General features: G+C 35.4%; 1 protein-coding gene across 1 annotated transcript; it reads right to left on the bottom strand.

The window, feature by feature from the left end:
• Positions 1-1043: 1043 nt before the first annotated feature.
• On the bottom strand, positions 1044-12675 carry slc25a43 (solute carrier family 25 member 43). Its single transcript, XM_077532136.1, has 5 exons — positions 12268-12675; positions 9547-9788; positions 9304-9476; positions 4337-4471; positions 1044-1525 (listed from the first exon to the last, which is right to left on the bottom strand). The coding sequence occupies exons 1-5, from the start codon at positions 12540-12542 to the stop codon at positions 1307-1309; spliced, it is 1044 nt and encodes a 347-aa protein (XP_077388262.1). The 5' UTR covers positions 12543-12675; the 3' UTR covers positions 1044-1306.
• Between the last annotated feature and the right edge of the window lie 322 nt (positions 12676-12997).

The raw sequence follows: 12997 nt of genomic DNA, 5'->3' as shown, positions 1-12997 counted from the left end.
CATGTCGTGCAATTATTGCAGAGGGCTGTTTCCTAACACTAGGAACATATGAATGAGATTGAATAAATGTTGCTTTTACAAATGCTTAGTTTTACATTGACACAGCCTGAGTTATTTGTTTCCATATAAAAAATTTAAGTAAACCTATTCAAATGAAAATACACACAAAAAGTAGCATTAATGAGCAAATAAGTTAGTTGTGTAAAAATGCATCTGCACTCAAATAAATAAATACAAAAGGGTCCGTTTATAAGATAACGTGTTAGTTATACTTCATAAAAAGCACAGTAAGAAGCATATTAATAAGTGAGTGTCCCTCAAAACACAGCATTATTATTATTTTTTTTTAAAGCAAACCTCCTCTGCTAGATTGCAAATTTTACAGTGCAAGTGTGTAGTAAAGGTAAAATTATACTTAAAAAAAAAAAAAGTTATGTGGTCTCTGTATACAGTGTTGCCTCGTTTATTGCGGCTGTTATTTTCCAAAATCTACCTGCGATAATGGAAATCAGCGTTAAAAAAAAAAAAAAAAAAAAAAAAAAAAAAATCAGTTATATATATTTTTCCGTTTATTATATACGTTTTTTCGTTTTAGTCTGATTTTTACTTTATTATAAATGGTTTTTCATTCAAAATTGTTGTTTTTTTAATTTACATTAATTTTTTTTTTTTAATTACAGTATACAGCATAGTATATATATATATATATATATATATATATATATATATATATATATATATATATATATATATATATATATATATATTGACATGTTTTACATCTATTTATTATATGTTTTTTTCGTTTTAGTATGATTTTTTAGTTTATTAAGAATGCTTTTTCATTCATCATTTGTTTTTTTTTTTATAGTTTTTTTTTTTTCGTTAAAAGTACGTGTTTTTAATTTGTTATACAGCACAGTATATATTTTTCATCTCCGGAATGCAACGTCGTGGAGCGACGGGACAGACACTGTTGGAAAGGTCTCGTCGAGACGAATCCACGGTATGTCCCCGGTGGGACGTAGGGTTCGAGAGATACGGCCAAACCAAAAAGTATGTTACAAAAAAAAAGCACGCTGTAAAAAATCCCCGAAACAGCAAGGCCACGAAAGATGAACCTGCCATAAACGAGGGAACACTGTATAGGTGATTTTGATCACAGGATGGTCTTGAACGTACCCCCGCAATAAACAGGGATTGACTGTAAAGGCACATTTTGTGTTAGCTCTTATGAACTCGGCATGTTTTTTTGCAAGCACCGCCAAAGCATATTCGCCATTTTTCCTCCCCCTAGTGGAGCTTTTCACCAGCGGTTCCCGATGGTGGACTGGCCGGCCTCGGCGAAGCTGCTCCTGTTCCTCAAGTACCGCTTCACCTCCTGCAGCTCGGCCGGCCCGAGGCTCTGGTCCACGCCGGGCGCCGGCGCGTAGCTGAGCGGCGACACGATGTAGCCGTTGCGGTAAAGGCAAACCTGCTTGCACAACTCGAAGCAAGCAAAGAGGAGGCCGAAGTAGGGCACAATCTGCAAATGACAGCAATCAAAGTTGCCATTATATACCCGGACAGGCAGAGGAAAAGGAGAGAACAGGACATAATAACACCGTATAACAATAACCCCGGGTTTACACCGGATGCGGTTGCGGTGCGGTTGCAGTGCGTTCCGGCGACGCAAGCAATTAGATTCCATTAATTCGAATGGTGCAGTTTACACTTCTTACGTGTGCGTTGCGTGTCAACTGCATCTCAGCTCCGGCGTGCCGCAGTCCTTCCGCAAGGATAGCCTATTTTCTATTTTTGCCGGACGCCGCAGCGGTAGGCCTCCGGCAAATGGCAAGCTAGCACAAAACACAACGAGCGGGACAGGAAGACCGACGCAGTTTCAAAATAAATTTCCGGTTACCTTTCAAGATAAAACACTCACCAGCTCCTATTTCGTAAGCATGCTAGCAAAACGTGATGTGGGCGTAGACGGGCCTGGAGTTAACGTGCGAGGTGCTCATTCACGGTTTAGACACCAGCGAACATGGACGAGGAGAGGTAGAAAGCCACAAAATAATAAAAGTCCACCTCTCTTTCTGCTTCTCTGTTGATCACAGACTTTCTGTGTGTTAGTCGTCGTTTTTAATGCCACATGATCGCGCGCGGTCATGCGAGACACGGCGGGAAGCGGTCGGCGACGGAGCTGCCGGAACGCAGCTGTGCGGAGCCGGTGTGGATTGGCCAAAAAATTGACGCGTCCGGAGCACGCAGTCAAGATGCACCGCACCGCAGCCGCACCGCACACGCAACCGGTGAAAACCCGGGGTAATATGACATACGAGTTTATGATTTTCTACTATTGATTGGGAAGTAAACAGGATAGGACAGAGGAGAACAAGACAGGATTGTCCTGAGTCATAAACAGGACAGGACAAATCTGGACAGGACTGACAGAATTGAACAGTACAATGTCGGATGTGGCGAGAAGCAAAGAGGAAAAGGACAAGACAGAATAAGACAAGGCAGGGTATACCAAGTAGCAAATAGGACAGGACAGGAATGGACAGGACAGAGTATGACGATGTGACGACGAGTAGCAAATATGGACTGCACTGGACACAACAGGATGCAATGAGTCGCTAACAGGACAGTGAAAAGCAGCACAAGGCGGGATAGGGGAAGCAAGGTAATGGGTAGGGTAGGGTAGAACAGGATAAGGTAAGATGCCACAAGTAATTGGAGAGGATGGAACAGGACATGGCAGGGCACGAAATGACGAGTAGCCAATAGGACAGAACAGGACAGGACACAAAACACAATGTAAAATGTGAGATGTAGAATAGGACAAAAAGATGATGGTCAGGGCAAAACAGGACAGGCCAAGATAGACAAGTGTCAAATAGGACAGGACAAGACTGGACGCATCCGGTCAACATATTCTCACAAATGAGCTCCACTTTGACTTTTGTTTGTGAAAGCACATGCAGCCACCTTGACATTTGCGACTGAAATCGGAGAGTGGCGCACGCCGTTCCCCAGGCGGACTTTGCCCACCTCACTCGTGATATTCTTGCTATTAATTACTCGCTTCACATTGTTTCTCATGCCGCCACTCTGGCCCCTCCCTCCTGTGGCACCCTTTCATCTCCCTCATGGGACGCTCACGCTCAGCAGCACGGGCGCATTCAAGAGGGACAATTCAATGCGCTCTCGTATTTCACTTCATTCTAGAGAGGAAAATTGATTTAAATGACTTTTTGGGGAGAATATTTGAACGTCATTATCTATGTCTTAGGTGATGCTGTACTAATGTGTAAAAGTATAAATACTAGGGGTGTCAAAATGAGTCTTTTGAGTTTATTTAAAGTTCCTTTAATTTCTTTAAGTTCCTATTAATTAAAAACAAAATAAAAAAAAAAATTATAAAAAAATAAAATAATAAACTAACAAGACAGAACATACAATATAAAGATATATCCAATTAAAACAAAAATAAAAAATACAGTTAGAAGTTAAACTACAATAAATTAAAAATAAAATTAAAAAATTTAAATTTAATAAATACAAGCGCAAAATAAAACTCGTTAAAAAGTGAAAAATAACAATAAAACAGTAAAACTAAAAAAAATAAAATACAGGTAAAATTAAATAATAAAATAAAATAAAAATATAAAATACAGAAAATATAAGATGAAGTTAAAAAAGAAAATAGGATATTAATTAAAAAAAATCAAACAGCCAAATAAGACAAACAAAAATTAATTGTACGTTTAAACAGATCCAAAATTTGTGATTAATTGTGAGTTAACTATTGAAGTCATGCGATTAATTACAATTAAAAATTTTAATCGCCTGACACTCCTATTAATTAAAAACAAAATAAGATACATAAGATAAGATAGAATATACAATATAAAGATATATCTAACTAAAACATAAAAATAGAAGTTAAAAAATAATAATAATAAATATAAGCAAAAAAAAAAACAAGATAAAAAATGAAAAATAATAATAAAACAGTAAACTAAAAACAATAAGTACAGGTTAAATACAGAAAATATATGATGAAATTAAAAAAAGAAAATAAGATATTAAAAAAGAAATCAATAAAATAAAGAAACTCAAACAACCAAATAATACAAAATTAATTGTACATTTTAACAGATATAAAATTTGCGATTAATTGTGAGTCAACAATTGAAGTCATGCAATTAATTACGATGGAACATTTTAATTAATCACCTGACACCCCTAATAAATGCATAACAACAATGTGCCGATTTTTGCCAAAATCGCTAATATCGGTCAATGAAGTTGGCATTGGTATATTAATCAGTCCTTTGTGTGACTGTACCTTGATGGTATTTGCGGTAAGGCCGCTCCAGAGTGCGAGGACGCCCTTATTCTTGACCACCTGTACGAAACAGTCCGCCACGCCGCCAAAATGCACGTCAACGCCACCGAAATGCGGCAGCCGGGAACTCTGCGCCTGCCAAGACAGAAGCAGCCTCGTGTTTAGGCTCCAATACGACGACTTCCTGCTTGGAAATATGCCCGCAATAATGTTTCAGAGGGTCACAATCCATTCCAACGCTTCATTTGCTTCCATCGCTGTGGAAAATCTCCAAGCCGTTAACCCTCTTGAACCTAGAAAAGGAGCTTTTTTTTTTATTTAATTTTTTTTATTAATAGCTGGCGAAACGTTATGATCTTACCTCCCCCGTCGGAGGTCATTAACCGACATGAGAAACAAGTTCATTTTCATTAAGAAGCAGGCAAATGAGTCGGAACGCGCCAACGTCGTAAACTGTCACTCGGGATTCGGGGGGAACAAACGCTTGGATGAATGTTTACAAGCTGAGGGCCTGAGAAATGAATATTAAACGGATACTTGATTCACTGAACAATTTTCAGCAGTGAAAAGTTCATATTTTTATCCAGAATGAAATTGAATGCTTCATTATTTTCATGTACCTTTAAAAAGTAATTTTTCTACTTGCTGTCGACTGACGATGACATCACCTGTGCTGAGGAAGAAGGTAACGACCAATCATGGCTCACCTGTTTTCTGGGTTTGGTCAGTAAACTGAGCCATGATTGGTCGTTACCTACTTCCTCAGCACAGGTGTTGTCATCATCAGTCGACAGCAAGTAGAAAAATTACTTTTTAAAGGTTTTTATCGTACATGAAAAATAATGGATCACTACGTTAAACTGTAGACAAAATATTAACCTTTTACTGCTGAAAAAGGCTCAATGAGTCAAGTATCACTTTAAAAATACACAGCCGCCTGCCATTATCCATCCATTCCATTTCTACACATTTTTTTTTTTTTACAATTCGCATGCACTTACAGTAACTGTATTGTTTATTTTTGTATTTGCATTGTAGTTATATGCAGGGTTTTTCCTGTGTACAAAATTCAGAGGAAGCCACCTCCATTTTATTTGCCTAAGTGACTGATAATGAATGAATGCAACATGATAATAGTCATATTCTTATTGAAACGATTATTCTTGAAACATGGAATTATTATATTGCCTGTAAAAAAAAAAAAAAAAAAAAAAAAAAAAAATGAAAGTGAGTCTGTTGAATTTACAGAACACATGCACGTCATGGTTAGGTTAGGAGTGTGACGATATATATCGATATCGCAATAAATCCTGATACTTTGTCTCTCGATAGATTATCGATACACCTGCGCAAGTATTGTGATATTTGTAGTTAATATACAGCCACTATAACGGCTCTATTGTTTATTATTACTTATTGAGCAATTACTTGGCGGGCCGCTAGGGGGAGCTCATCATAAGGGTGGTGGGCAAAAGTCTTCAGGTGAAGAAGACTCATCAGCTTACTTTGACTTGTGGAAGACTCACTTTTGCATACGTTTCTATGAAAAATGTGGACCAGATCTTCAATTTTAACATTTTAAAGCATATTTTGTTTCGACTTTTTGAAGCACACAATGTCTGAGGAATATTTATATTGATTTAATTGGATTTTATAGTTAAGTCATTTTATTTATTTACTTTTGCAATGTTACACAAAAAAAAGGTGTCACAGTTTATAAAATCAAACAACTGACTAATTTTTCATTGCTGTAATGTACAAAAGCACAATATTGTGTGGTTTTTTTTCAACTTATGAGCTGATTTTTGTACAATATTGTGACCTTTTTTAAAATAAGACTGGTATTGGCATTGGTACCTGGTATCGGTAGTCACCCATCATAGTCAGGGTGAGACCACGTCGGCCTCAGTTTGAGCCAGGAAAAACCCTGTAAATCTGTACCTGACTGTGCAAAGTACAACTTGTCAGGGCCTAGTCATGTTATTAGTAGGGATGTAACGATATCCAAACGATATCACGATTGAAGCTCACGATACGATATTGTGGGGAGGTTGGCAATATTTAAAAAAAAAAAGGTCACAACACTGTGAAAAAAAAATTAATAAAAAAAAAAAAAAGCTCAGACACAAAAATAAAGCACAATATTGTACTTTTGTACGTAACATCAATGTTATATCATTATTATTATTATTATTATTATTATGTTTTGTTGTTAATGCACGCACACATATTCCTCCACATTATCACGTTCCCCTTCATCTGACAATTACTATCGATTTTCAACATAGAGGGGCCAAAACATCCCTCATGAAAATTAAATTGCACTAAAAAAACAGACACAAGAGGGCGCTAGAACTGCACAAAAGGAAATCAACCTAACCTTTTTTTTAACAGATGTGTTGCATTTAAATATCGTGAACATGACGACGACGTTATTGTTATCGTTTTATTTTCACGATATCACGACATTGTGCTTATCGTTACATCCCTATTTATTAGTGCAACACAGTAGTTTGCTAGTGTGATTTAATTGTGTACTAGTAGGCCAAAAGTGGCGCTAGTAGTGAAAAAACAAACACAGCAGTTCAACAAATGCGTTGCAAATTGTATCACTGGTGAGGACAAAGATTGCACTGAGTACATTGACTTGATACTGGAGGATAAATGCTCAAACAATGTTTGCAAATGTGTTTGATACCCCTTTTTTGCACGGCACGTGCAGCGTTTGCAGAGTCGGGCGCATAAAAGTGGAGAGGCTGGCCGCGATCGCTGATAGCCAGCGGCTATCTTTAGACGTTTTTATCTCAAGCTGCTGCTGCTGCATTCGCATTCCCAGCTGCTGGCAGCTAATAAGAATAGTGGCGAGCACATAGATGTTAGGATTTCGTCCCGGGGGCCGCCATTGTTTCCCCCTTGTGTCCTTGCAAACAAGAACAGTGAACGCCATCCATCCAATCTCTTCAGGTGTCAGATTGAACTTCCAGTGGTGAGTGTGTGACAAATTGAACACACCTGCACACTCACATGAAAATGGCTAATTGGGCCTAATTTGAATAGCTTCAGTTTGGGGTGTTCTCACTTTTGTTGTCGAGAAGTTTGCATATTATGTGCTGAGTTATTTCTAAGGGATACAATCTGTACACTGACGACTTAATGTCATTTCTTAAGCGTTGGCCCATAAAAAAAAGATATAATAAATCTTTGTGCTGCCCCCTTGTGGAATATAGATGTTAATACACAATTTAAAGGGATACTTTACTTATTTAGCCATTTTTGGCAGTCAAACGTTAATATTTTGTCTATAATAAATTTGATATTTTTCATTATTTTTTCATGTGCAATTAGTACCTTTAAAAAAAAAAAACATATTGCAACTTGCAGTCAACTGAAAATGAAATCAACAATGTGCTCAGGGCTCGGGTAACCAATCACAGCTCAGCTTGTGAATGTCACATGACCAAACCTTAGAAAACAGGTGAGCTGTGATTGGTCGTTACCTGAGCACGTGATGTCATTTTTCAGTCAACAAGTGGCAAAATAGTTTTTTAAAAGTATTAATTGTACGTGAAAAATAATGATAAAGTATAAAATTAAATTATAGACAAAATATTAACTTTTTATTGGTATAATGGGCTAAATAAGTGAAGTATCCCTTTAATATGTAGCCACTTCTATCTATCTTACTATTTTTTTTAAATTGAGTTTTAAGATCACAGTGAACAGTTTTTTTTTGTTTTTTTTTGTTTTTAATTTTAAACTATTTATACTTCCATTTCCATATATTGTTTACCTTCTATAAAAGGGGCAAAAGGGGTGGATTTTGTCCTGTCGTAAAGGGTTATTATTTTGGAAAAATAAAAAATTCCAAAACTATCATTAATCCATCCATCCATCCATTTTCTTGACCGCTTATAAATAATAATAATAATAATAATAATAATAATAATAATAATAATAATAATAATTATTATTATTATTATTATTATTATTATTATTATTGTTATAGTTTAGGAATTTTTCATTTTAGTTAGTTTTGAGTTTTGTTTTTTAAATATAATTAGTTTTCATGGTGGTTCTATTAGTTTTTTATTAGTTTTAGTTATTTAATAAATGCTTTGTTTTAGTTAGTTTCAGTATTAATTTTAGTTTAGTTTTTTTTTTTTTATGTATAATACTTGTGCGCCATATGTAAAAAAACACCACGGATGTGATATCATCTGAAGGTGCTTTTCTATTGGCTGCTGCTAGATGTGTGACACACTTTCAAACAGCTTTATAACAGTTAATATCGAAATAAATATAGTTAAAAATCACATTTAAAATCATCCTCAAAGGCTCATGCATTAAATTAATTACCAAAGACGAAAACGAAGGACATTTTTGCTGTAATTACTGTAGAGTAAGTATTGTAAACATAAAATGTAGTTTCAGTTAGTTTTCGTTTTTATTTTATTTAATGAACAAAATTGTTTATTTTATTTTATTTTAGTTTTTTCCCCGTTAATTGTAGTTCACTAAAATAACCTTGCTGGAGTACCAAGTGATGAGATTGGTGTGGTACACAAGCTCCCTCTAGTGGCATGCTCATCAAATGAGTTTTAAAAAAATGAATCCAGTACAAAATCTGCTACAGTACAGATGGATTTTATCTCTTATCTTTTAGAAAAGTCTGTTTTCAAACCTATATTTACTTATGTGCAAATATTTCAATAGAATTGCCATTTAAGTACTTTTATTTTAAATTTCCAATATTTAAGTGCAGTGTTGATGTTCATATTGTATAAAATGTTACAGTTGCTTACAATAATATAAAGCTTTTGTTGTTGTTGTTTTTTTAAAGAATAAAAGCTGTCTTGTTTCGAGTCTCTAAAAAGGTTTGAGATGATTCTTTTAATTCAATGGATCACAACACACAATGCCCCCAAAAACATGAAATCACACGGAAAAAACATGTTGGAGTGACTCACTTGCATCTTGCGCTTGACAGTCTCAAAAGGGTACGAGAGCGTTTGCGCCAGTCCGGCTGCCAGGCAGCCGTTGATGAAGTTCTGCAGCGGTGACAGGCGGAAAGGAGGCTCCCCCCACACTTTGTCCACGTTGCTGTACACCACGTAGCAGCCCACAGAGAAGGGAAACGCACCTAGAAAAACACACAGCATGCAGCACAAATGGGAAATGATATTCATTCATTTTCCTGCTCGTTTGAGTACCTAAGACAGTGAGTGAAAATCCCCGGTAGAGAGCGAGCAGGCCTTCGGTGCTGCGGATTTTGGCCAGCGCGTGAACGAGGCCGACGTACGACGGCTCCCTGCCGTTCTGGACGATCAGTCTGGTCTCGGCCACCTCCAGGGGGTACGTGGCCAGGGCGGCGGCCACGCCCGCCAGACCGCCGGCGACGATGGCCCTCGCCTGGGAGATGAAGCCCACTTCGTCCATGTGGAGGTGGACTATCCTGGGCACAAATTGAGGCTTGACAACCAAAAATCCTTATCGATAATCCACGATAAAACTGATTATAAAATAGTAATAATAATATAAATAAATAATGAATACAAATAAAATAATCAAATAAAGATCAATAAATAATAAGTAATGAATAAAAAAAATAAAAATAATTCATAATAATTAAAAATTTAAATATAATATAAATACATAATATATAAATATATATCATATAAAAATATAAATAAAATAATAATAATAATACAATTGGCTGGAAACCAGTTCAGGGTCCCCGCCTACTGCTCGAACCCAGCTGGGATAGGCTCCAGCACCCCCGCGACCCTTGTGAGGAGCAAGCGGTTAAGAAAATGGATGGATGAATAATAATAATAATAATAATAAATAAAAATAAATAATATATAATAATATAAAAATAAAAAAAAACTAAGCTGATGAGTGAGTCTTCTTTGCCTGAAGACTTCCGTCCATTTCATTCAATAAAAATAAAATAATCAAAAAAATAAATAAATAAATAAATAAATATATATATATATATATATATATATATATATACAAATATATACAAATATATAAATAAAATAATACTAATAAATAAAAATAAATAATAAATAATAAAATGATAATAAAATCATAATTAAAAAAAAACTAAGCTGATGAGTCTGCCGTCCATTGCCATCCAATAAAAGAAAAAAAAATCAAATAAAGATCAATAAAAAAAAAAAAAAATTACAAAAAATTCATAATATAATAAAAATAACATGAATATAATATAAATACATAATATATATAAATATATATAATGTATATAAGAATATAAATAAAATAAATAAAAATAAATAATATATAATAATAATAAATAAAAATGAATACTAGTAAAAAATAATAATAATAAATAAATAATAATAAAAACAATAATAATAATAATAAAAACTAAGCTGATAAGTCTTCTTTGCCAAAAAAAAGAGACTTGCGTCCATTTCCCTGCCACGCTTATGAGGCACTCCCCCTAGTGGCCCGCCAAGTAATTGCTCAATAAGTCATGAACAATGGAGCTGTTATAGTGGCTGCATATATACCACAAATATCACGATACTTGCGTAGATGTATCCATAATCTATTGGGAGACACAGTGTCACAATTTATCGATATATCGTCACACTCCTATAGTGTACTATATAATTATTGATCCTTGTGGTATTTTTGAATTTGACACGTCACAGATCTGTTATTAGAACACTTGGAAAATGTTTCTAAATTGTGGAAAAAAGCCCGAATAATATATCACCACAGAGTAAAACAATAACTCCAATAACAAACAATAACTAACAATGTGTGCAGAACAGGGAACTTAGCGCTTTGTTTTCCTGAAACTCTGTGTACTTGGTTATTTTGCATTATCACGTGTCCCGAGCTGACAGGTGTGCTATTTGCACTGCACTTTACAAATAACAGCAACCACTACTTATTTATCCCCACACCGTAGTGTTTATTTATCAAACAGAAGGTTGTCAATACATCACGTTTTGTCCGATAGTAACCCAACACATACTTGTTAAACCCATTTTGCCCAAGGTTTGACCTCTCAGGTGACACTACACATGAGAGGGTTCAAATGCCGTTTTACTTTCCTACGGAAGTGTACAAAACAAAACAAAAAAAACAACAACCCTGTTTTTCTGACTAAATTTTTGGGGGAGTTTTTTTCCCCTGTTTTTCTGAATTTTTTTTTAAATAAAAATATTATTTAAAAAAAATAAGAAAAAAATAAGAAAATTCTCTGAAAAAGAGAAGTTGGTGCTCTGTTTTTTGGTGTGTGTGGGTGTGTGTGCATGTATATATATATATATATATATATATATATATATATATATTATATTTTTTCTTTTCTATTTTTTGGAATAATTATTTTTCTGTTTTTTTTGTAAATATTTTTTCCTCCTGTTTTTCTGAATATTTTTTCCCGTTTTTTTTTTAAAGAAAGCAAAAAAGAAAACCATTGTTACAACAGTTCTTACTCATGTTCAGAGAACAAATCAATCACAAGACCCAAAGGCTGCTTTAAACAACAAATGCTGTTTCCCATCGTATCAAATACTAAATTTGCCTATTAATTAAAATGGTCGATTCGTCAAAAATTAACTAGTAATGGTCATTCTTTTCTTTTCCAACAACAAACACCTGCCAACCAAAACTCAGGGAAAAATTACTGTCCCGTTTGCCGTTAAATATCGACTGAGAAAATAAAGCCCTCTGATTGGCTAGGAAAAAAACAGGAGCTCGGAAAACAGGAAGTAGCACATAAACTACTTCTACGTGGAAAAAACAATCTATTTTATCCACTTAAACGCAACGTTTATTAAAGATTGTACTTTCCACCAATCGTATAGATTATATAAAAGCTTCACAGTTGCCTCTGACCTAAAACTTGTCGTGTAAACGCCATTTAAAATGTACGGACTTTAACTTACTTTCTGTAGATTGTCAGGTGGACTGCTGTGTAGGGGAACAAGCGAAGACAAGAGACGAAATTCCCCTTCCAAAAGCCTTTGAGTCCCTCATTGTGGTAGATGAGGAGAAAAGTTTGCCCGAAGCCTTTTTTACAGTGAAATGTTCCCACCTGACTTTTAATCTTCACCACTTCCAAAGGCGACGTGGCGCTTTTGCTAAATAAACCCGCAAAGCCGACGCACGAGAAGCTTTGCGAACTTGTCAGCCTGTTGTCCTTTTTAATCATCGTGCCCATAACTTGATCATTTGGCCTTAAAAGACGAACGTAAACCAATTTTTTTTTTGGTTTCCCGAAAGCTTTGTTTACACGGCTGAAGAAGAAGACGAAGACATCAGGCTATCTATTTGTGGAGCCCGCTGGCCAAGGCGGATCCTACTGCGGTAGTGACGTCACTCATCAGCTGAGACGAAGTTGCATCAATAGTACACTAGAGGGCGCCATGCGGCAACGTCTGCGTCACAGTTTGCGGTTTATTTTAACGAAAGTTACGAATGTAACTACGGTTCTGTATCACGAACGACCGCTTAAAAGCACGGAAATCCCCCACGCGCATGTGTCACTCGAGTAATAATCCCCAAAAAGGACATGTACTCCATAGTTCCGGTTGACATGTATTTTTCATTACATTAATTTAATATTTTCTAAATACACAACTAAATACATGTAATTGTAAATTAAAATTAATATTT

The sequence above is a fragment of the Festucalex cinctus genome, chromosome 9 (genome assembly GCF_051991245.1).
Source record: "Festucalex cinctus isolate MCC-2025b chromosome 9, RoL_Fcin_1.0, whole genome shotgun sequence".
In the NCBI taxonomy this organism is placed as follows: domain Eukaryota; kingdom Metazoa; phylum Chordata; class Actinopteri; order Syngnathiformes; family Syngnathidae; genus Festucalex; species Festucalex cinctus.
Note: the sequence above shows the minus strand (reverse complement) of the source record. Positions and strands in the feature narration are given on the sequence as shown.